General features: G+C 41.6%; 2 protein-coding genes across 5 annotated transcripts; one reads left to right on the forward strand and one right to left on the reverse strand.

Annotated features, from left to right (window-relative positions):
• The first annotated feature begins 627 nt into the window (after positions 1 to 627).
• On the forward strand, positions 628 to 20,206 carry eif3d (eukaryotic translation initiation factor 3, subunit D). 4 transcript variants are annotated; one of them, XM_079519644.1, is made up of 16 exons: positions 628 to 783; positions 2,746 to 2,874; positions 3,416 to 3,461; positions 4,138 to 4,274; positions 4,372 to 4,469; positions 4,634 to 4,706; positions 4,943 to 5,058; positions 11,126 to 11,258; positions 12,721 to 12,868; positions 12,971 to 13,101; positions 13,896 to 13,981; positions 16,179 to 16,317; positions 16,731 to 16,873; positions 17,841 to 18,033; positions 19,295 to 19,388; positions 20,097 to 20,206. In XM_079519644.1, the coding sequence occupies exons 2-16, from the start codon at positions 2,752 to 2,754 to the stop codon at positions 20,108 to 20,110; spliced, it is 1,674 nt and encodes a 557-aa protein (XP_079375770.1). In that variant the 5' UTR covers positions 628 to 783; positions 2,746 to 2,751; the 3' UTR covers positions 20,111 to 20,206. The 4 variants fall into 4 exon arrangements, with proteins under 4 accessions (XP_079375770.1, XP_079375771.1, XP_079375772.1 ...); XM_079519645.1 differs by having other exon boundaries at positions 16,179 to 16,308; XM_079519646.1 differs by having other exon boundaries at positions 4,384 to 4,469.
• Positions 20,207 to 20,317: 111 nt separating this feature from the next.
• Positions 20,318 to 22,905, reverse strand: sult3st1 (sulfotransferase family 3, cytosolic sulfotransferase 1; the record flags this gene model as incomplete). Its single annotated transcript, XM_079519649.1, has 6 exons — positions 20,318 to 20,582; positions 20,807 to 20,978; positions 21,131 to 21,225; positions 21,768 to 21,894; positions 21,986 to 22,191; positions 22,764 to 22,905. The coding sequence occupies 6 exons, from the start codon at positions 22,903 to 22,905 to the stop codon at positions 20,455 to 20,457; spliced, it is 870 nt and encodes a 289-aa protein (XP_079375775.1). The 3' UTR covers positions 20,318 to 20,454.
• Positions 22,906 to 25,805: the final 2,900 nt, after the last annotated feature.

The raw sequence follows: 25,805 nt of genomic DNA on the forward strand, positions 1-25,805 counted from the left end.
CCACAACACCAGAGGGAGTGCAACAAACCATGTACAACCCAGATTCGGCACAAACAAGCGACTAAATTACCACCAAAATATGGAACGCCCTACCAACAGTCATTAAGACATACGAATCCCTTTACTCCTTCAAAACCGCTCTCAAAGGGCACCTACGGACGGCTGCAATTCGAAACTGGCCCCTGTAAATTCGGAATCCCCCCCCACCCCTTTTTCCCCTCACTGTACGTTTCTTTTCCCTTTTTACCTCCTTTATGATGAATTTCTGTTCTGTTCTTTGGCTTTATAGAAGTGTCTATTTGTAAGTCTCTAAATGTTTTGATGAATTGAACAAGGTGAACCCTCTTGTAAACAAGTATAATGTTTTATTGGGTCGTCCACTCACAGTTAACAGTCTTTGTATTGAGTTGTGCTGGAAATGTACTGTAATTCTGAAAACTGTTAATAATACATATTTCAATCAATCAATAACCTCACGTCACCAGGCTTTTATTTTAATACATATACAGTATCACCCATCCACCCGGCTACATGATCCATCCATCCATCTATCCACCCTTCCGATCTCCCTCTCTTTGTCTGTGTGACTGTGTCTACTTTGAAACCAGTTTATTACATAGAGCTCTCTGCTGTAGGGAAATCTCATTGTCGCAAAACAGGAGAAACATTCCGTTTTACGGCACTTAATTTGCACTTCCTTTCTCTTCGGCATCTGGAAGGAAAAACTGTACATCGGACGTGTTGTTGAAATAAACCACTCGGTACGGTGTCATATCTCCTAAGGTGAGAATCGATCGAAATATGTGAACGTGTATGACGAGAAATACTGTAACGTGTTGTATGTCATAAGACGGAAATTAGTCTAGGTAAAAAAGTATTTAGCTTGCCACCCACGTTAGCTTAGCCTAGCTAACACGGCCACCTGGCAGCCTCATATGTGGTAAGCTTAGCTTACGTTTAGCTAATGCTAGCAGAATTCGCTAACGCACTGGACGAGGGCTAAAGCTGATCCAGCTGGCAATTGTGTTGTCGAATCATTTCCATTCTATCACATAAACTACTGTAATTTCACATGAGTTTTCTATTGAATCTACAATTTGACTGGCAAGTTGTCCCATGCTGTGGGTTGTTGTTGAAGCGGGTGAACGGCAAATGGCTTCTTGGTTAGAGTGGGTGACAATGTTATCACACGTAAAGATGAAATTACCTACCTAGGTTCCATCCTGGAGGCTAATCTTTCCGGTGATAAAATGGCCACCAACGTAATCAAAAAAGTCAACCATAGAACAAGATTCCTCTACAGGATCTCCTCACTGGTCAACAAAAACACCTTGAAGACCTTAACAGGAGCCCTTGTACAGGGTTTCTTTGACTATGCATGCACCTCCTGGTACCACAGCACCTCAAAGGCCCTTAAAACCAGGCTCCAGACTTCCCAAAACAAACTGGTCAGGCTCCTACTTGATCTAGCCCCCCGAACCCACCTCACCCCTGCCCACTTCGACAGGCTGGAATGGCTTAGGGTCGACGACAGAGTACAGCATCTTGCAATGGGTCTGGTCCACAAGATTCGATACACCACCAAGATACCCATGTACCTGTCTAGATACTTCCTTAATGTTAACGAAGTCCACACCCACAACACCAGAGGGAGTGCAACGAACCATGTACAACCCAGATTCGGCACAAACAAGGGACTAAATTATTTTCCCTCCTATGCCACCAAAATGTGGAACGCCCTACCAACTGTCATTAAGACATGCGAATCCCTTGACTCCTTCAAAACCGCTCTCAAAGGGCACCTACGGATGGCTGCAATTCCAAACTGGCCCCCGTAAAATCTGAATCCGCCCCCCCCCCCCCCTTTTTCCCCTCACTGTATATATTTCTTTTCCCTTTTTACCTCCTTTATGATGAATTCCTGTTCTGTCTATAGAAGTGTCTATTTGTACGTCTCTAAATGTTTTGATGATTTGAACATGGTGGACCCTATTGGAAACAAGTGTAATGCTTAATTGGGTCGTCCACTCACAGTTAACAGCCTTTGTATTGAGTTTGTGCTTGAAATGTACTGTAATTCTGCAAACTGTTAATAAATTCTTCAATCAATCAATCAATCAACGTTCAGGGCCGGGCAGGTCTGTGATGACTAGCCCACTGCGCAAGCCGAACAGTCAGTGCCTGTTTGTTCAGTACAGTGCATTGATGATGAGGGACAACAGTGCTGCTAATAGTCTGAGACCTCCCTGAATGAATGTCATGTTTAACCTCCTCCAATGACTAAAGTCACTACTGTTCCAAACTTCCATTGTCACTGGCTTACATGTGCAAAGAAGTTGGTGAAATTAGTTTTTGCATAAACTACAAATTTCTGTTTTCCAGAAAGGGAGAATACGAAAATTGGTGACAGCAGGGAGTGTTTAAAATTGAACTGCAAGGGTCCTAATTGGATGTTATTACTAGTTCTCAAAGTGAAGTGAGGATGGGCCCCAGTAGTCATTGAAATGGTCCCACTTAATTATTGATAGTTCAAATGGGACAAGAAAGAGTTATGGGTGTCCATGGCTTAATAATGCAAATTATTGATAGTTCAAATGGGACAAGAAAGAGTTATGGGTGTCCACTGTCCATGGCCTAATAATGCGTTCCTAGTCTGGGAGTTTTATGTGAGTGTGTGTGTGTGTGGTAGCTTCTGCTTTTAAATCAAATGATCTAATGAGTCTGGTATTTTCTTCTTGACATAAGGTCATCATGGCAAAGTTCCATGCCCCTGTGATCCAGGACAATCCATCGGGATGGGGTCCTTGTGCAGTTCCAGAGAAGTTCAAAGACATGCCATACCAGCCTTTCAGCAAAGGAGACCGTCTGGGAAAGGTTAAATATGCCTTATGTTACATACCTTCAGATTAGAGGCTGACCGATGCCACATTTTTGTGGTCTGATTCCGATTTTGGAAAGTCTGGGATCACAGATCATTACCAATGTTTTTGACTGATATTTTACATTAATCCATTTAGGCCTGATAAAAAGTCTTCTGAAAGAATATATATTCAAAGATTTGTGCCACATTTTCACGATTTTTCAAAAATAGCAGATCTACAAGCTCATAGCGCGCCACCGAGTGGCATGCTATGAGCTTGTAGATCTGCTATTTTTCAATAGCTAAAGTATAACATAATGCTTAGTTAAAACACCAAAAGGGGTTCCCGTCTAGAATGGGTTAAAAGTTTCAATTTGAGAATATTTTACAAATAAAAAAGTAAAACTAATCATTTTGAATAGATCAAATCTATACCACCGATATATCGGTGTGGCTCTACTCCAGTTTTCACCACCTGAAATGTTGAGTGGTATAAGCTTTTTTCCCTATTAGTATCTTTATAGGATGTACTTAACAAACATGGTTTAATTGCAGGTGGCTGATTGGACTGGGGCGACCTATCAAGATAAGAGATACACAAGTAAGTAAAACCATTTAGCAAAAATAGCATCAGAATGTTTTATTAATATAATATACGGTGTCGGTATGTGTATTGTGGATTATACACACATTCAAACTCATTTTCTACTTGTTTTTAGTTGTTGGCACACATAATTAACTTGACTCACATTTAGCTGCAGCTGTATTGCCAGTTGCCACCAAAGTCAGAGTTTACCCTACACTCAAACTTAACATTGGTTGCATATGTGAGGTTTTAATTTGGAAGTATCATTATTTGCTTACAGTCTTGAACCCTCATACACATACTGTACCAGTAAGACGCGCTGAGGGCGAGAAGCGACCTCGCCCTAAAGGGCCGGGCCCTAATTTTCGGCCCTAATTTTCGCCGGCTGCCGGGTGCGGTCACAATAATTTACTTAATCGATTTCAAACAGCAGGCATTAAGACTAACTTGTCTCCTAAACGGAGCCAATGGATAAAACAATCCTTCTTGTGCCTGTAAGTAAGGGCACCATACAGATGGGACCAATGAAAACAAGTCCCCAGGACTTTTTGTGTTATCCTTTTAGCCTTAATATTCTTGACTGTACCACGTGCTGTTTACATTTTTGACTAACAAAGTAATCAATCAATCAATACTATGTCTAATTGTACTACTACTACCATGTAATAATCTTTCGACCTCTCCCTCTCAGATAAATATTCCTCTCAATTTGGGGGTGGTAGCCAGTATGCCTACTTCCATGAGGAGGATGAGACCAGCTTCCAGTTGGTGGACACTGCCAAGACGCAGAAGACTGCCTACCAGAGGAACCGCATGCGCTTTGCTCAGGTACAGGAGCCCTCCACCTGCACACGCAACTCAAAACGGATTAAAACATGTCTCCGATGAATAAAAAAAGAAAAAAGTCATGTAACCTAACTGGCAGTCTAATTATCAGAGGAATCTACGGCGGGACAAGGACCGTAGGAACCTGACCCAGTTCAACATGCAAACCCTGCCTAAGAGTGCCAAGCAGAAGGAGCGGTAAGTTGCTGTCACAACTGTCAAATACTGCCTCCAGGAAATGTCCCCTTTAGTTTTTCCCATTTATACTCTAGTCCAGTCCATCTTCAGCTGGGTCAGTATGTACTAGTACGAGCTGTGACCACATTTCCATTAGGTTTTTAATACGACATTTCTGTATCCAGGGATCGCATGCGTCTGCAGAAGAAGTTCCAGAAGCAATTCGGAGTCCGTCAGAAGTGGGACCAGAAATCTCAGGTATGGTATGAAAATATTTACAGACAATATGGTAGTTATTACGTAAACATGGATACTATGCCTTTTGTGTATATTATTGTGCTATACCCTCACCCACTTTGAGGGTTTTGGAATACACTTTATAATTGAAGTTTTATTATCATGATTGTTTTATTAATACAGAAGCATTTCTGTCCCCTCCTTTTTTCTCTTTTTACCTCCTTTTTTTTCTATATCTCTCGTTCGTTAATACCCAGCTGAAGCCCAGGGACTCATCTGTGGAGGTGAGGAGCGACTGGGAGGTGAAGGAAGAGATGGACTTCCCCAGGCTGATGAAGATGAGATACATGGAGGTAGAAGATCCTACCGACATGTAAGTTTGATGCATGCACGCACGGCATGCACACACGCGTGCACACAGACACACACACACACACACACACACACACACACACACACACACACACACACATACCAGCTAAATCTTTGACTGTTGTTCAGCTGCTAATGGTGCTACAGAGTAAGGCTGAACGATTAATCGTTTTCAAACCGAAATTGCGATTTGAAACCACGCGATTAGCAAATCGCAAAGGCTGCGATAAAAAAAAAAAATCATAATCAACCCGGAGCGCGTTTGATCCAGTATTTACAACACGGCTATACTGTGCTCTCTATTCTAACTAATCAGAAGTGTCCCTGCAGTGCATGTGACTGCAGTGCATGTGTACACGCTCGCGCAGTGCCCAAAACAAAGTAATCATTTACGTCTATTCTGCTCTGTGTTCAGTGCGTTGATGCTAATGCTACCAGTCAGCAGCAGCTGAGGAGCAGATAGCGTCTGCGGAGCCCGAATAAACTTTCTTAAATCCGCACAATTTAATCCCAAAGAGATCAGGCACTTCGGGGATATGGCATTATTTTGGTTCTTACGTTACAGACGTCCAACAAGAGAGTTTTGTGCAAGACCTGTCATGGTACAGCGACAGTCAAAACATCCCGCAGCAACACCACAAACCTTCGCATGGCACGGGCGCTGTCCTGCTGTCCTGTCCCCTGTTTATTTTATTAATGCTACATTGTCGTCGTCGACCCCGATTCTAGTGAACCGGTCCCCATTGTGGTGCATGTACATTTGTAATGATTTGTCTGAGCGAGGTCCGCGAAATTGTACCGAGAGCCATCATTAAAAAAACGCTTACACCAGGACCCGTGGTGGGAAAATAGCCGGCCAACAAGCTCATGAACATTAAAGTTAAAGTTATGAGCTTGTCTTAAACCTCAGACAAAATGATCTCTAATAATTGATAGCCTAATTCTGTCATCACATCTGTCAAAATGTAGCCTACACTTATGCAATGCATATGCTTTTATTTGGTTAAAAAAATCCCACCCGTGTGAAGTGAGGGGCGCTCTTATCATCGTACATCATCATTACGTAAAATAGACACTAGGCCTATTTCTTTGCTCAGACAATGACATAAAATTGTCAATGGGAATTTAATGTTTGTGTAGGACGTTTGTGAACATACGTGCACTGGATTTAGGAGGGGCTGCCCCTCAAAAACAAATAAATCAATTGAACATAATATCTAAATGTGAATATTAAATGAGAATCACAATATTGTGCTCTGATGATTAGATAACTGTAGCCTAATAGCAATTGCACTTAAATAGAAAGTCTGGAAATTACATTGCATTTATGGTCTGTATCCAGAGAGCTATTTACAATTATTTCTAACATTACAATTTTAACACACATTCTTATTGTAGTTAATTAAACACAGGTCAATTTGGTTAGCCTACATTATTTTGAGCTGTCTCACATCCTGTGAATCCTGATTCACAGGATGCCTGGTAATCACTGCCTGGTAAAGTAAATTAATGGTATGCCATTTGGTAATGTTTCATTACTTTTTAAATGGACACAGTGAATACTAAATTGAAGCTTTACTTTTTAAGTGGTGCAACCACTTCATTATGGAGCTTTGTGTGTCTGTGGGTGGGTGGCTGGCTGGCTGGGTCTGTCCGAGCACGAAAATAGCATTTGTTTGGTTTTCACAACCAAGTGTCACTGTTGCGCAGCCTAACTGTATAGGCCCTATATGATGATTTTAGGTGTGACATTACAGTACAGTACAGTACAGTACAGTATAGGGACCGCCTGGGGACCCACACACGGTAACTCTGTCTCGACCGTTTCGGACGCGGGGCGGCTCGCCTATACCGGGCCGGCACCCTGGGCACGTTCCTGTGGGTCTGGAAGTTTCGGGGACCCCCCTGGGGGCGCCCACACGGAGTTGAACCACTTACTTCACACGGGTGTGATTTAAAAAAAATATATCGCGAGTCAAATCGCAATCGCAATATTGGTCAGAAAAATCGCAATTAGATTTTTTCTCAAAATCGTTCAGCCTTACTACAGAGCAGTGGTTCATAAAACACTGGATTTGATGGGTTTATTTTTATCAAAGAAATATTCCATATATTAGAAAACAAATGTTTAAGAAGTAGTGAAAATAGCCGAGCTACAATCTCACAACACGGCGTGAAGCAACGCGTTGGGAGCTTGTAGATCTGCTATTTTCACTAGTTTGGGTCCCGGGCAAACTATTTTCTTTTTTGGGTCTTGAGCTAAAAAGTTTGAGAGTGCAAATGACCAAAAATGTTTTTTTACATCTGTAAATATTGTATTTATTTTTAAGGGGGATGTACTGTTCATCATTAATGTTTCCATCTGATCTCTGTAACAGAGTTGGCTCACTGCTAATTGTTGTCTGCATTCCTCGTTTATAATTACTGTACTACTCAATTTGTGTTCGCTAGCCACCATATTTACTGAAGTGGACTGAGGCCACCTTTACACGGCAACAGTCCCTAGAGCAGGGGTGGGCAATTATTTTTCCCAAGGGGCCACATGAGAAACAGAAAATATTTTGGAGGGCCGGGCCAAAAGGCTGAACTTAATTATGCATAATATCATTGCATAGCATTGTTTTGCTAAACAATGGTAAACAAAATGTGAAACATTTGACTCAAATTATAGGCAGAGTGACTATTTTACATCATGATGATGTACAATAAGAGCGCCCCTCACTTCACATGGGTGTGATTTAAGTTACAAGTCCTGTAAAGTAAATACTAGCATTTTCTTTTAACAATGAGAACATTAGAGGTCTCTTTCACAACCCATGGCGCGCTGCTTACTATCAGCGACTCAGCGAGAGATGAGTCACAACCATTAAACAACGACGTTCTGAAAACAATAAGGCGCTGTATGTTGATGTGTGCACGTTCGTTCTGCCATATTTACTTTGTGGTACAACGGTGTCGACTCGTGTGCCGAAAACAGACGATCCACAAGCTCACGGCGCATCGCCCAAGCGTTCTGAACTTCAGAAGCATGCCACATTCGGGGCGCAACACCGCCATACGGCAGCATCTTAAAACATCTTAACTTTATTGGCGAGGCGGGTTAAATAAAGCAATGAAGCATAATGGTATTTAACTTGTCCTCCTGCAAGGAAGTTTGGTAATCAAAGCATGCGCCTGCGCCTACCGTGTTGTGGAGCTGCATGCTTCATGGCTATTTGCATTCACCGACGTTGTTTTCAACAATAAATCCAAAAAGCTGACATTTTCGCATATGAGGGGGGTGAAGGAAGGAAGACAGGTTCTCAATCACACGCAATTCACATGCACAGTTGACGTGCAGATTGTGTGCACTGTGAGAATACATGGGCTTCAAAATAAAAGAGATGCGGTTTTAGTCCACCCATAAGGTAATTAGAAAATATGTTTTATTTTCTGATTATCAAGTAGACTTTCACGGGTCGGTCAGAGTCAGCCGGCGGGCCGTATTTGGCCTGCGGGCCGTACTTGGCCCGTGGGCCGTACAATGCCCAGGTCTGCCCTAGAGCAAACTATCAGAACGCCTTCCGTTTAGATGGCAACAGCGTTATCGAGGGGTTGAAAACGTTCGTTTAACCCATTTTGGGCGGGAACTCCTTTTGGTGTTTTAAGCATTATGTTATACTTTAACTATTGAAAAATAGCAGATCTACAAGCTCATAGCAAACAAATGTAGCAAACAAGCTTGTAGATCTGCTATCTTTGAAAAATCGTGAAAATGTGGAGCAAATCTTTGAATATATTCTTTCAGAGCGAACAATTTTAACTCAAATCTTGAACAACATATTTTCAGAAGGGGGTCGGCGGCCAAATACATATAATTCTGGGGGTCCTTGCTATGAAATATTGAGCACCACTGATATAGAAACAGGTATTTCAGAAAACTGTCATGATTTAGAATCATAAAATTTCGACGTCAGGCCTAACTAGGTCCCCGGGACAGTTTTCCGCCGTGAGGATTAGGGGCCATTTATGAGATCAATGCAGTCTGCGCAGATCTGCAAAAAAATAAAGGAGGGGTGGGGCCGGTATAATTTACCACTGAAGTTATGGAAGTTTCTCCATATGGATCATGGCACTGTCCAAAAGAAATCACAGAAATAATGGAAGTCACTGGAGTTCTAAATCCAACTGTGCTTACGTTCGGTTCTCTAGCATTAAATTAGACAGCGGAACACTTGCTATTAGGCATGTAACGATATATCGTATATCGATATACGATTTTTTTAGGTGGGCTAGTGAATTATGGTGTGTGATGTGAAATGTGAGCTTTAGTCATATTCCGTCATATTCAAGTGCTTTTGGAGAGAAATGAGTCACTTTCAGTAGTAGAGCACTGTAGAGGGGAGCTGTGTGTGACTGTGCCCAGGTGATGATGGTCGTTGATGCTCATCAAGGAAGGCAATTGTGTTTCTGCACTGTCAAAAGTAATGCTACTTCTTTTGCAATGTAGTTAAATAAAAAAATGTGAAAAAAGGGGGGAAGATAAATGATATAAAATAAAACATTTTTTTTTAAATATCGTGAAAAATCGTATCGTGATACGAATCGTATCGTGAGTTGAGAGAATCAAATGCCTACTTTGCCAATCAGAGATTTGAGAGGATATATTTGTTACACTCACAAAAGTTACCCATAGAGGCGTGCTAATGCAAACACTTTGGGTGGTGATTCATGTAATCTTTTCTTGATTGTGATCAGTGTGCGGTCAAAGGCAGTCGCCTCAGAACCTTATTTCACTACCAACGCCTCCATGATTATCGCTCCATTGGACCGGCCTCTACCACATGGGAGTTGATGCAATTCACGCCACGGTGGCGTGAATTGCATCTCAGACATTTTCAAGGCAGTCGAGCGATAATCATAGAGGCATTGGTATTGAAAGAACAGGCTTGGACGTCAGATGCTCTGCAACACACTTAAGTGCTACTGCTAACGGGTGCATCAACAACAAGCGAGGATGCACGTGAATCAATGGCCGATCGTGTGTGTATTGTCTAATCGTAATTTGGTTAGAACTTAAGGGAAACCAATACCACCCCCCAAAAATGTTGTCATTAATGTATGGAAAAACAAACATTGGAAAAATGACATTATGGGGGTTTTCCCCTCAACGTTTCACGCATCAGATATTGGGTCATGGTCTGAAAATCATTTTCCATCTTGGGATTTTTTTTGCTTTAATTCCTGTGAATCCGCAAAACGTGTGACGACATGGCTCACGTCGGCTCACGTTTATTACATGGTGCACTGGAGCCCTCGGCGATATTTGAGTTCCTAGGATGAGCAAGCGCTCCCTTGTCCCGGTCATCATAGGAATACACATTTAGCGAGCTACTGCATTGGTGAATGTAAAAAAACACATGTGATATGAAGTACAACGAAAGTGGTTCTATGCATGTGTGCCTGGTCTATCTGGCGGTTGAGTGTGTCACTCACCGCCACCTGGCCTGCACACTACTGGATATTCTGATCAGTGTTGAGCCTCCATCAAATGCTGATTAACGGGACTTTGCTGTTTTCTCTACAGACCGTTGCCGTGTAAAGGTGGCCATAGTCGTGATCCTATAGCCCAACAGACAGGCCATGGTCATGCTGTAGTTATTAGGTTGTCAGCCAACTAAGCAGCAATGACATCAGGCAACTGAATGCTAGAGCCTCCGCACTTGTTATATAACCCATTGATGCCTGAGGCCGAATCTGGGAACACCTTCTAGGGCCTGACCTAAGGTTTCTGAAAACCTTCAAATTCCGCTTAATTATTTTTTTAAATAGTTATGTTGCTACATGTATAGCAATAGCTGATGAGACACAGAGCGCGCCGGCATCAAAGGTAGAACAACGTATAGGTTGCACCAGGCATCAATGGGTTAAAGGAGTGCAAAAGAATAGGGCCAACTCCAGTCCAGTGTGTACTGAGTATAAAGGTTTCACTTGGTTAAGAAACGAGTTGCATTCAAAGATTGTGGAGGAGTTGAGAGGCTAGAATACAAATGAATGATGACTTATGTCTTGTATTATGTCATCTTCAGCGAATGCTGTGGCGCATTGGAGTTTTATGACAAGGCTTTCGACCGCGTCACCACTCGCAATGAGAGGTCACTCAAGAGCATCAAGAGGATCTTCCACACGGTCACCACCACAGATGATCCTGTCATACGCAAGGTACAAGCACAAATATACCCACAAGTCATGTTAGAAACTATTTAAGTCATGTTATACACATTTTCATCAGATTAATCACAGTTAATAAAGCAATAAGCCACAAGAGGTTTCAGGTTACCATGGATTTTACAATGGGTGAGAGGCGTGGTGAGACACGAGCGCAGCAAGTGCCTCCAAGCTTATTGCTTTTCTAAAACTGTTAAAACATATAGCAATATTAACCTAATAAAACTATTAAATTCACAAAAGTAGCTACGCTTTGCGCCCACCAGAGCGAGCCACATCACTTCCTTGTTTTGCTCGGCAAGTAGGCTATGTGAAGGGAGAATAGCGCTTGATGTCTTTACGGGGCCGCCTGGAGCCACACATTCACAGTCATATGAGCCGGGCGGTGCTTAGATGCCCGCACGGCATGGGCTTGTAAGGCAATCAAGTGCTCCCCTTCCCCAGTACAGCTACAAGGCTGCAGGATCAGCTGGGAATGTTATGAAGTGATTGAAGGTGTGGATTATCGGTGAAATTTGCAACGGTCACGTGACGGTAACCAGCCAATCAGAATCAAGTATTGGGATTTGGGACTAACCGTTTTAGAAGCTGTGAATAATTATGATTAATCACCATTCATTAATTATTATTAATGACCAGTTCAGTGACCTTGTGGTTGGAGTGTCTGCCCTCAGACACTCAATCCGCAGCCGGGTCTTACCAACGACAATAAAAATGGTACCCAATGCCTCCATGTTTGGCACTCAGGATTAAGGGTTGGATTGGGGTAAATCCCTGTGACAGCGTCATGTCCAGGGTGTGTACTTCAAGCTTCCTCTGGCTATGGAAACGGGAGACAAATATGACACGTGCAAGTGAACAAATTATCGCTGCTAGAAGAACTGTACATGACCGGTTGATTAAAATAAATTAGAAAGGTAAAGTTTTATTATAGTTTTGTCTGTATGTCTACATTATAAAATCATTTAACTCTGATAGTGAAAACTGGCAGAAAAATACTTGCTCACCGCATAAACTAAGGCTCTTAGACAGAGACTTAAGTAAATAGAATTTATTTTATTTTTAAATGCTCATCAAGTGCTCTGCTCAAAGTGAGGTAAGAATGTGCAAACGTTTCGGCCTTGAGACCTTTGTCAGTGCTACAGTATGTGTAAATCACAGTCAAACCAGTTGCTCTTATTAGGGCTCTATATCCGCACGGATGCTGACGATCACCACTCAAGGACATCACCGGGACAATGGTGTGGACATGACATTACAGTGTTACCCATAGTTACACAATATTTTTCTGATGGTGTACAAATTGTCCAACCAAATCAATTTGTATTCCCTCAGAGTTACAAAAGGATTAATTAACAACATACGTTTTTATTTTGTAACTTTATAACATAAAATGTATTGGCTATTCTCTTTCTATGATGCTGAAATTCTGTGTTTTTTTGTTTTGTTTTTTCAGCTGGCTAAAACCCAGGGGAATGTGTTTGCCACTGATGCCATCTTGGCCACGCTGATGTGCTGCACACGCTCTGTGAACAGTTGGGATATCATTGTGCAGAGAGTGGGCAACAAGCTCTTCTTTGACAAAAGAGACAACTCTGACTTTGGTAAGCCTTTTTGCCGTGTATTGGATATGTAACCTTGGAACCTTAGAACCTTGGATGTGTGCCTTATTAGCTGTGGCCCTAACTTCAACCGCTCTGCCTCAGATCTGTTGACCGTGAGCGAGACTGCCAACGAGCCACCGCAGGATGAGGGCAACTCCTTCAACTCCCCCCGTAACCTGGCCATGGAGGCCACCTACATCAACCACAACTTCAGCCAGCAGTGTCTGCGCATGGTACGCCTCACCCAGCCAAGTCCACACTGTGCTGACAAAGACCATCCATTCGAAAGGATGTCGTCGCTCTTGCGTAGAAACCTTATATTTAAAAATGTCCTTTTCTTTAAATTGGTGCAACCACTTCCTTAAGTGACTGTGTGTGGGTGCGTCTGAGCACGAAAACAGCATGGTTGTTTATCACCACCTGTGCGCAACCTAACACACACACAAACACACGGACATATTAACTGTATATATGGTGATTTTGGGTGTGCCAGTACAGTACAGTACAGTGACAGAACAGTACAGTGGAGGGTACAGTAGAGGGACCCCCACACGGTAACTCTGTCATTTCTCAACCGTTTCGGACGCGTGGCGGCTCGCCGGAATCGGGCCGGCACCCTGGGTGCGTTCCTGTGGGTCTGGAACCCCCCCCGGGGACCCCCACACGGAGTTGCACCACTTAATTCACACGGGTGTGATTTTTTTATGTTCATCCAAATGAATGCCCTTTCTTATTTGTGTGACTATCATGCAAATGTAGTGGAAATATCAGATCCGCAAGTACACAAGCTTGTAGATCTTTGACAAATATTGCCTAATATAATGACAAAATGGGGCTGTCAAGTTGAAAGTGCTTAAGTCTGTGGTTTTAACAATAAATATGTAATCAAAAGTAAAGTATCAATTAGAGCTTGTAATTAAATAACTATGGGACCATTTCCTGAAAAGTAATGGTTTTGGACATACAAGGTTTCTGCCCAACAACAGTGATGGTATGACCGTGAAATGAAACTATTGTCTTTCTACAGGGAGGAGAGCGGCACAAGTTTCCCAACCCCAATCCATTTGTGGAGGAAGACATGGAGAAGAGCGAGGTGGCATCTGTTGCTTACAGGTGTGTACTGACCCCTGCTGGTTAGATTCAGTAATTCGTTTAGCTATGATCAGAGATCTCTGCCTACTGATTCGCCTGGTGGCATCTAAATTCATGGCAGTTTGTCCAAACGGCACGCAAATTGGTACACATTATCTCTATAGTTGTGCGATCAAGGGGGATCCGTCCGATTTTTCATATTCCCTAAACATTGCTGGCCCACAACAACCTTAGCCTGGCTAATAAACCAGACTAATATCACACAACACTGTCGCGGTATATCAGTCTGGGCTGGCTCCACTTGGATTTCATTTCCCGGGGAACATTTTCTCTTTGACGCAATTGGTCAGAGCTACTGTCAGTCAAAAGTCTCAAGCATTGAACGTCACTGTACCAAAGCCCGCCCATATTGCATACCGTGTCCCGATTGGTCCGACCTGTTCTCTGCTGTAGGAAAGAGGCGTGCTACTGAGCCTCGCCAGACCGTAATCCGCTGGTAGGCAACTTTTTTTTGCCAACGGCTGATTCGGTCTGGTTTATTAACCAGGCTACAACAACCTAGCTCAGACCTTTATTTTATTTTCTTGCGATGGCCTATTCACAGCGCTCGGTTCACTAGGCAGGGTTCAGGGCATGTATATGTATGGCAGGGACATACAGAAAAAATATAATAACAGTACTGAGTACTGTAAAAGGAACTCGAATAATGTGCTATAGTTCCAGCTGAATGAACAGATTTGACTAGGAATTTTCAAATGATTGTCCAGCACAGCCTATTTAGCTCGTATTACTGATGGATGGAGTATGTCTGTATACCTAGTACGTTTTTGTTCTCTTTCCCCAAATAGGTCTACATAATATTGGTAGAATTATGGTAAATGCTTCTGACACGTCAACAAGCGCAACACTGTTAACAGCCTTTATTTTTTTGTAACCTTTATTTAACCAGTGTGAACAAGTGGGAACTGGCCAAGAGGCAGAAATAAAATTACACTTCAATACCACATCGTCAATGTTACATTTTGGACCAGCAAATACAACATCCATAATACACCTCAAAGTACCCATGAATAAATACAATACAACACATCACATCAAGTCCTACTTTTTTTAGTAGCTTTTTTTTGTTTATACAGTATAAAAGACATGGACAGCTTACCAAGCTACAGTGTGACTAAGTGTTAAATGAAATGACAAATCTCTGTAGTTGCAACTGGATGAAATGGTGTGCACAAACCAATCTAGTTTTCATGTGGCACACAAAGAGTGGCCTTGCGAGACCTTTTTTCAACAATTATTTTTATTCGGTTATAATAATATCTGGATTTTTATATAAGTAAGGGGAGAGAATATAAAAAATGACAACTTTATTCAGAAAAGAACTGAATCAGTTATAATAAAATAAATACATAAAAGTTAGTTATATAACCATTTTATTGTAAAGAGAGAGAGAAACTACGTAATACTCGTCGGCACCTCCTACCTGAACAATACTGTCACGGCATGCCTGTGTGTCACAGTGTATACAGTATATTGAAAGATTGTGCCTGGGCCTTGCTGCTAAACGTTGTTTCCTTCTATTCAGTTATATAACCATTTTAAAGCAAGAGAGAGTAATAACCTAAACCTTCTCACCCATTTGTCATGTGCTCTTTGTTTTTGTGATCTGAGGGTCCATCTGATCTTTCAGAGAACATAATATACAGTATTTACTAAGTAAGTTAGTAGGTTGGAGAGGCTTATTGTTGGTATCAGCCAGAGCGCGGGAGTCTCCGAGTCTCACAGTCCATACATGGGCTGTCACGTTGAAGACATTGTACTTTTTATTTAAAAAAAAATTATACTGATAGGTTAGTAGACTGACAGGAAATGGGGAGAGAGGTGGAGTCGTGGAGAGTAACACGCAGCAAAGGTTGCCGGGATCGGGATTCGAACCCGCAACACGCTGCCATGCTGACATTGCAGCCTAGGGTGCCCGGACCACCACTCCGGCGGTCCGGGCCAAGACATTTTACTTGATGATTGATTGTCACACAAATTATTGTGATTAACGATTTAATTGTTTAATGTTTTAATAATTTTGGCATTGAACATTGGAACATATAAATAAAAATCGCATTTCTGTTTCTGCTTCGTAAACAATAATTGCCCCTCAAGGACCCCGGGGGCCACTTTGGGACACACTGGTCTCATAATAAATCTACTTCATGCGTTTAAGGTACCGTCGCTGGAAGCTGGGAGAGGACATCGACTTGATTGTTCGCTGTGAGCATGATGGTGTGATGACAGGAGCCAATGGGGAGGTGTCTTTCATTAACGTCAAGACGCTGAACGAATGGGACTCCAGGGTAAAAGAAGTGCGGAGGCCAACTTTTTTAATTAGACGTTTAGACTAGGCAGGAATGCTGATCCTGGAGCCTTTAAGTTTTATTAGTGTCTGCACATATGGTGGTGGCCAAATTCATGTCTGTTGTTGGCCATCCTTCACATGAAAATGTTTGAGAATGAGAACTACTGCTACCATATGTTAACCCATTTTGGACGGGAACCCCTTTTGGTGTTTTAAACATTGTTATAATTTAGCTATTGAAAAATAGCAGATCTACAAGCTCATAGCGCGCCACCGAGTGGCGCGCTACGAGCTTGTAGGTCTGCTATTTTTGAAAAATCGTGAAAATATTTATTTCAGAAAACTGGAGGATTTAAAATATATTTTTTTTAATTTCGAGGTCAGGCCTAAGTGGGTTCATATGCTAATCTTCCATTTCAGCACTGTAATGGAATAGACTGGCGACAGAAGTTGGACTCCCAGAGAGGAGCTGTCCTGGCCACAGAGCTGAAGAACAACAGCTACAAACTGGCCCGTTGGACATGCTGTGCCATGCTGGCTGGATCGGAGTACCTGAAGCTTGGGTGAGGAGGAACACGCATCTCCACCTCTTTGGAAGGTGTCTTAGAGCCCACCCATTTGGAGAGTTCTAGACTGATGTTTTGACCGATTTTTTTTTAAATGCCCAATCACATGCCCAAAATAGGGACGCTAGATTGAAAGTACTCTCTCAAGAAAAGATTCCGAGCTACGCTACTGAATCTGTCTGCAGGGCTATTCAGAACGCGTATACATTGCTGTTAGTGGGAATGAAAACATAGGTGCCCCACCGGAAGAGGAAGGGCCTAACGCGGAGAAAACGGGCATCATACTGCTATTCACATTCTGTTCTGCGCCACCCCCAGAGGCAAATTCAATGCTTTTTTTTGCTGATGGGTTCCCAGATTGGATTGAAAGTGGTTAAAATTCCGTACACCAGCTGCATAATTGCACATTACAAAAAAGGCAAATAATGGCGATCTATCGGTCTGCTTCTAGTGTCACTTTGCTGCATGGCTGAGGTCAGTAAGAAGTGCCTTTTGGCATACCAAGTGGCTTTTATAATACATTGCCCAGTTTGTTTAGATCAGTGGTTCCCAAACTTTGTAGCTTGTGACCCAAAAGAGAAATTAATCGTTTGCCTGCAACCCAAATTAGTGAAAATAGCAGATCTACAAGCTCTCAACACGTTGCATCGTGCCACGTTGTGAGCCTGTAGTGTAGATCGACTACTACTGTTTTCTAATTTATGAAATTTCTTAGATTTTTCTTTTATTTCTTCCTGAAATAAATCATTGCATTTTTAATTCATGAAAATTCTTGCTTTTTTGGGCAATGTTTTTTTTTAAATGTTTTGAAATAAGTCAACAAAACAAAATGTCAGAAACAAAAAATAAAGGGAACCATAAAAATGTGTCTGCGACCCACAAAAGCGTCCCGACCCAGTGTTTGGAGAAACAGTGGGTTTAGAATCAACTCTATTGCGTTCTCATCGCCCCTCCCTCTCTCTAGATACGTGTCTCGTTACCACGTGAAGGACTCTGCCCGCCACGTCATCCTGGGCACCCAGCAGTTCAAGCCCAACGAGTTTGCCAGCCAGATCAACCTGAGCATGGAGAACGCCTGGGGCATCCTCCGCTGTGTCATCGACATCTGCCGCAAGCTGGACGAGGGCAAGTACCTCATCCTCAAGGACCCCAACAAGGTGAGCTACACGTACCATCCAGGGGGGGGCGGTAGTGGATCAGGGGTAGAGTGCCCGGTAGAACAGCCCTTCTAGTTCTAGGTTCCTAGTTCGAACCTAGGGCTCCCCCAGAGTTGGTGTCGAGGTGTCCTTGAGCAAGACTCTGAACCCCTAATTGCTCCCGATGTGCAGGTTGATGCCTTACATGGTTTCCTCCACCATCATTGTACACATGAGTGAATGTAATGCACAATCTATAAAGCGGTATATAAATGTAAAGCGGTATATAAATGCACCATGTATTAGGCTTGGGCGATATTGATTTTTTGATATCGGTATTGATAACGTGAATAATACCGCGATAATCGGTATTATCGGTTTTATTAATAAAACATTAATATATCACACTGATGGGCTGAATTTCCCCATAGAGTGCTATTTCTTGTTTTGGCCACTGTACTGTACTGTACTGTACTGTACTGTACTGTACTGTACTGTACTGTACTGTACTGTACTGTACTGTACTGTACTCCGCTGTACTGTACTCCGCTGTACTCCGCTGTACTGTACTCCGCTGTACTGTATTCCACTGTACTGTGCTGTATTCCACTGTACTGTACTGTACTGTACTGTACTGTACTGTACTGTGTGGTAAAATGACGGTAAAATTACGATATTAGTATTATGACGGTATTCTGTATTTTTTTTCATATTTACATGACGGTAAAATTACGATATTAGTATTATGACGGTATTCGGTATTATTTATATACTCCGCGATATTACCGGTATTCGGTATTAATTATATACTCCGCGATATTACCGGTATTGATTTAAAATATCGCGGTAAACGGTAATATCGGTATATTGCCCAAGCCTACCATGTATCCAGCGCTGCTGTTGGGCCAGAACCAATGTCCAAAAGCGTTGAGTTCCAAAGGATCCAGTATAGTTATCGAGTCACTGTTAATGCTTTTCATTGGTTAAATATTTATGAAATCCACACACACTTAAAAATGGTCAGAAAATAGCCTTCGAGCTCGAGCTACGAGCTCTACAAGCTCACAACACGTTGCAGGCACGTATTGTGAGCTTGTAGATTGTGAGTTGTGACATTCTGAAGTAAGGCATTCATTTTCGGAGATACAAGATTTCGGCACAACAGCAACGATTGTAATGCTGGTCAAGAAAGATGGCTTGATGGTGGTTCATTTTGTGTAAATTGTAATGCTGGTCAAGAAAGGTGGCTTGATGGTGGTTGCATTTGTTCCGTTTCCAACAGCAAGTGATCCGCGTGTACAGCCTGCCTGATGGAACCTTCAGCTCTGATGAAGACGAGGAAGAAGAGGAGGATGAAGAAGATGAGGAGGAGGAAGGTGAGAATAGGAAGTCGAGTAATGTCATAGTGACGTATTCAGTGGTTCTCAAACATTTACGTATGTATCAAGGACTTGTTGGTCCATTGATAGATATTTGGCCCCATCTGACAAGATTTTTTGCCAGCGACCTCCATTTGTCAATATGAAAAAGAATTTAAACTAGCAGCTCAGCAACAAGCTCACAGCGCCTCACCCTCACCCTCACCCCTGGCTGATTATGTTGTTTGTTTTCCAGTTCAGATTGAAAACTACAGCAGATTAAAAAAGATGGTAGCCTAGTAAGCAGCACAGCTGCACCAAATAAATAAATGAACAAGTCTTCGATTGTGTCCAGAAACGAGGGCATGCCAATGTGAAAGCATGGATAGTACCGACAAAAAAACATCATTATTCATTAACACAACCATTATTATCGCAGCTGTGTTGCTTACGTCACTGTGTGTACTAAAATGATTATGCAGCCTACCATGTTTTTACCCTGCTGTAGTCTTTAATTTGGCGTTCTTAACGCTGCTGAAGTGGAAAACGAACCCCTTTTTCATTCCCCTTTAACAAGACAATAACGCCATGTAATGTTTATTTCTTGCTGGGGTGCATTCCTGAATGTCTGTTATTGGCCAAAAATGTTATGACTCTACAGTACTGTTCTTTACATTTCTACTTTGTTGTCTCTCTCCCCCACTCCCCTCCCCTCCCTTCACACAGACGAAGAGAATTGAGGTGTGGAGACTGCTTAGTGACCAAAGTGGCCTACCTACACTTGACAATACATTACCTTAATTAATTCTGATATTCAATAAAAATATGATTGGCCATCTTGTTTTATGTGAATTCACAATTGTGCAATACAACTTTTCCACTCTGAGCCATGTTAGATGACATTAGTTTATTGTTCCCTGTGGGGAATTCAATAATCGTGTCGGCAAGTAAATTATTAAACCATTTTATCTAGTATACATGAGTAGTTGGCGAACACATAACCATACTTAGCAGCTGTAATGAGACATGTGGAGTAGACTGTAAATATATTTCAGAATTGATGGGAGAGTACTATTTTCCTCCTTTATAGTTGCTGTGATTCAGTGTCCCAGATGAATTTCAGGTCCATGTCGCCCATCCGCTCCTGAAGGATCTGATCAAACCTCTCACTCTGGGCCATGGTAAAGGTGTTCTTCCAGTCACCAACCTTACCTGCAATTACAATAGTATCACAACTGATGATGATGCATCTAAAGTTTACTTATTGGGACAGTCCTGTAATCAAGAGGTCTGATGTCAACAATCATGGTTTCTGACCTTGTCTTAAAATGTTTTTTTTCTCACTGAAGTTGCTATTATCACTATTCCACAGTAAGTCTGTGGAAGGGCATAGCCTTCTTGCCAACAGTGGAAAATTGTATGACTTAAATATTTACCTTTGCGCATAAAGTCTCCCTTTAGCCGCTCTGTTGCCACAAACTCATAGTTGGCTTTAGGGTCTTTCTTCATGTTCTTGAAGGTAGATTTTTCCACAATTTGATCGATGGCGTCTTCACTGAGATCTTTTCCTAAGAAATGGCAGATCTTTGTTACTGCCGTCTTCAGATCCTACAAGAAAAATGGGGGGCAGTGGGTAAATGAAATTGAAAGTACAGAAAACGTGCTATTGACCAAGATAGCACTGATATACTGTATTGTAATGTGTAGGTATGTTGAGTATCCCCAATGGAGACAATGGGTCGTGCCATGTCAAATCTTACCAGAATCATATCCTCATATGTCAGGAACAGTATGTTGTACTGGTCTCTCTTAGCATGCCACTCTCTGATGTGATCAAACCAGCAGCTTGCGCCAACTGGATAATGACATAGATTTTAGTGACAATTATAAATCACTGAAAGCAGTTAAATGGAGTTTAACGTCTGGGTTTCCAAGGCTAATTGGAGTAGAACAGTGGTTTTCAACCCTTTTCATAAGGCCCATTATTCATTCAACATTTGAGCCACGGACCACCATTTGTGGAGATTTAGACTCAAAACGTATGATTTTGTCCACAATTCCATGCTGTATTGAATGAAGTGGTACCATAGGAGAGATAACAGGCAAATGTTGATCAAAAAATAACAATTATTCTACATTCTCTAATTAGACGTCTTGTAAATTAAGTAATGCAGATGTTTAGCAATAATTTATCTCTTGAGAGTGTCAAATGAAACCAAATCATTTGGTTTCATTTTAGGCTATCAAGAGTTAAAGATCTATATAAGGGTTCATTTGGTTATTTACCAACCCCATCATTTAGCTGGGGACCACCTGGTGGTCCCCGAACCACTGGTTCTACTGGAGTAGAAGACGACATACTTCAAAGTAGCTTTTAGTGACAATTAAAAGGCCTACCATTCCCTGACAGATATTGCTCCAAAAAGTCCTCGAAGCTTTTGGGAGTTTGCAGATCAGCCCAGACACAGCTGAAGTGGTAATATGACACAATGTTGTCCTTTGGGTTCCGCATTACATAGATAACCTGCCATGACAATGAAGATGAATTATAGCCTACCGCACTCACTGCAACACCAATGAGTATGAGGTATTGAATCAACCAACAGTCCTCTTACTTTACCCTTCTCCTTCAATCCTGGAGGCATGAGAGGCGGGGTGAGGTGAGAGGCGAATAGCCGAGGAGAGGGTCGTAAGGAGTAATCTGAACGACCTTCCGTGTATTCCAGCCATGGCATTCGCTCCAAGTTGTTGGCATAAGAAACAGAAACACCTCCGTCTAACTCGTATATGGAAGTGATGATTTGCTGAGTCCATATAGTGCCTGTGAGTCAAAATATTCAAAAAGCTTTTGAGACGTTATTAAAAGCCTATGATGGGTTATTTTTGGTATTTTAGCTCTCACCAGTGGTGGAAAAAGTAGCCTATAAAAAAGGTTTTACTTAAGTAGAAGTATCAATATGGCACTATAGAAATACTCTGTTACAAGCAAAGGGCCGGAATTCATAATTTACTTGAGTAAAAGTACAAAAGTATTTGCTTCCAAGAGTAAAAGTACAAAAGTATTTGCTTCCAAATGTACTTAAAGTACCAAAAGAGTATTAATTGTGCAGAATGTCCCATTTAAATCTACTAATAATTGCTATTTTCAAATGGCCAAAATGTATATAGGGTAGTATGTCTATGGGAGTATGTGCCTACTACTAGTATGAAGTATGTAGGCTGAAGTCTGTTTTGTAATAATAATCAAAGTAACAGTAACTAAAGTTTTCAAATGTAGTGGAGTAAAAGTGCAATAGTTGTACTTAAGTACAATACTTAAGTAAATGTACTAAGTTACTTTCCACCACTGCAACTCACTAAACAGCTACAGTCCAAATAAGTTGTCTCACTCACCAGATTTTGGGTAAGTGACAAGAAGGACGTCGTCATCACAAATTCCAAACGACTGAAGAGAATCGATGTATTCAGCAGTTGTGGAACCAACTACAAAATTATAGTTTTTATACCTACAGAGATAATCTGAGATCTGCTCCATGTGGAACGTTTGAATAAAACAGATTATAGAGCTAAATATGTGACATACACATGTCCACACATGTGAATGAAAATAAAAGCCTATGGGTACCAAGGCTAGTCCACATGTAGTTTGGACTTTGGACCTTTGTAGTAATAAATGCTTTATTATTGTCCTCGAGAACCTCCTGAGGTGACAGAAAATTGCTGTCACGTGCATTTCTGCATTATTACATTACGACGTCTAAAAAGTAATCCAATAATATGGGATTTAAATAAGCCATACAGACTATATATCCAACAAAGGGCATACTGTAAAATAAAAAGGACACATGTACTATACGTACCTCTACTGTAGGCTATACTATACTACTACCATATCATCAATTGATTAGGTTAGTTTATAGGCTACTGTCCTATTGTATAAAATGTAAAGTTGTAAAAAGAAAACATGCTAGGCTATACTGTATGCTACACGTCTGCTTTGCTTGTCCTTTTCTATATGTCCTGTATGTCTTCTGACTAGCCTGGTTAACCACTCCCCCTTGAAAACATTTCATAGAATGGCATGAAATGCCAAAAGGGGGAGTCTTCTGACAGCTATGTAATCTGTCCTCATGCATGTCATCTTTCAAAAATATAGTAGGCTATGTCTAACACATGAGCTATATATATATACAGTATCTTACAGTAGCCTTTCAGATATATAGGCCTACTCTCTTGGGAGATGAATGGTTGATAATGTAGATTAGATCAGGTGTATTCTCAAGCATTGTTGTTACTTGAATAACTTTCCTCTATTTGTGACTGAATAGCATAGCCATGTAACAGTATTGGAAACATCTGCTTGGTTTTTATTCATCAACACCCATACAAAATATTCATTTTATTTTTCATTATTTCAGTCACCACAATTTTCTTGAAAAATATGTATTAATTCTTAATTCTTTAGCAATTATTTATGAAGGTGTGTGCTTTGCTGTTTCAATATTGCAAACACAAACTTTTCAAGTCAGTCATGTTCTCTGAATGACAATAAAATACAATTTAAATTTGAAATTGGTACATACTTAAATATTTACAAATAATGGCCATATTTTTAAACAATATCAAATACTTTATGCTCAGATGAAATAACATGGTATTTTGGCAATTTTATAATCTTGTTCAATTACTGACTGCTTTCTACTGTATAATGCAATGTTCTTTCTTTTGCTAGAATTTCTGACCTCTGGGTCCTTCACCTTTAACCCCCAGAGAGGTGCAAAATTCAGACTAATCTCTTCCACTTTCCTTTCCCTTTCTTCCCCACTGGATCAGAGGGTATCTGTTCCCTAAATAGTTTTATCTCCCTTTTTAATATAAAATGGCAGCTCAAGGTTAACTTTCTTCCCTGTTGATGTCAGCATGCCTTCATTCAGAGAGTCATGGATCTTCTTCCATGAGTCCAGCTCTGAACGCCACAGTGAAGCTCTGGCTCGGACGAACTGTGAGATTTCGCTCTGGCTCCCTTTAGCCAGATTCATGCTGTCTAGGCAGATGAACATGATGTCCATGCCAATGAAAAGGGCATTTAGAGCGATGAAACCAGCCCGAGCTGATTTGGAAAGGGCTAATGTCCCTTTGGCTGCTGCCTGGCCTATATCTGGAATGTCGGAGATTATATCGCCACTTCTCAGCATCTTCAGACCAGAGGCGCAATCAATTATAGAATCAATGCCTTTTCCAACAGTAGCAGTCATATGATACTCCCTACACCCAGGACCATGTTCACTTTGTCCCTCCTTGCCAGTGTGGTGTTTGCTTTATCGGACACCTCTTCTAGATATTTCTGGATACTCTTCACATCTTCCATGAAATTGCGAAATGCCTCATTGGCTCTGTTCTGTTGTGTCTTATTTACAGCGATCTCTGTGCCTGTGGTGACTGCACTGTTGACTCCACTGGTAACAGCTAGCCCTACCCCAGTCAGGGTTAGAGCTAGGGACACTCCAGCTGTTACAGGGATCAGGGCCAGACCAACAATAGAGAGCACGCCTCCAACTAACCCCACTGAGCTACCTGCTACACTGGAGATCTGAGCACCCTTCTTCATCCTATCTACGCGGACGGCACTTTCCTCCAGTTCAGTTAGAAACTGCAACATTCTGGGTTCACAGTGGCTGAACTTTCCGATGAAGCCAGAGGGGGACTCATCCTGGAACAAGAACCCAACTCTAAAGTGCTGGTCCATCCTGAAAGAGAAAAGAATAAAGCAGTTAAAAGTAGAAACTCATGTGCATTTTTCATCCTATAAGACTATTGGTGTTGGTCGTTGGACATGTCCAACATTTTCACATCAGAGGATGGAGGCTCGATCAGCTCTAAGCTCAGTTTATAGATTCTGTCTTTCAATCAAGTAGCTGATGCCAATGGAGGATGGAAGAACCACAAACAAAAATAGTTACCTTATGTCAGTGAGAAGTTTGATATGATTAATCATATCCAGTATGTCAACGTCAGACAAATCCGCAGGCAGTTGGATCACAGTTTTTGTACTGTTCATCTTTCCAAATTCTCTGACAGCACTATGAATGAGAAGATCATCATTCATTTCTGAACATTTGTCCTTGTGTACAAACAGTTTTGCAATGAATGATGAATATGTTTTAGTTTGATTATGATGAGTTCTAAATTTACCTTTTGTCCATTATATCACAGATGTCCTGGGTAATACATATGTATTTGTCCAGGTACACCGAATGCACTTCCACATTATGAAGGCTGGGAGAGAAGAAGCTACCAGCTTCTCTCTTAAACTGCAGGAGGAGTGGGCAGATCTGGATTGCAGCAGTGATGACAGCCTGAACACTCTTAAAGCTTGTCCCCTCTGGCAACTGTAAAACCTGGTTCTTCTCCACAAACACATGCAGAGAGGTGACC

The sequence above is a fragment of the Electrona antarctica genome, assembly GCF_951216825.1.
Source record: "Electrona antarctica genome assembly, chromosome: 14".
Classification (NCBI taxonomy): Eukaryota; Metazoa; Chordata; class Actinopteri; order Myctophiformes; family Myctophidae; genus Electrona; species Electrona antarctica.

What these genes read in the sequence shown, in the direction of transcription:
- eif3d (XM_079519644.1), top strand. Translation starts at nt 2,752, where the DNA reads ATGGCAAAGTTCCATGCCCCTGTGATCCAGGACAATCCATCGGGATGG. An exon ending in TCAAGATAAGAGATACACAA is followed by an intron (nt 3,462 to 4,137) that starts GTAAGTAAAACC and finishes TCTCCCTCTCAG; the next exon opens with ATAAATATTCCTCTCAATTT. An exon ending in GTAGAAGATCCTACCGACAT is followed by an intron (nt 5,059 to 11,125) that starts GTAAGTTTGATG and finishes TGTCATCTTCAG; the next exon opens with CGAATGCTGTGGCGCATTGG.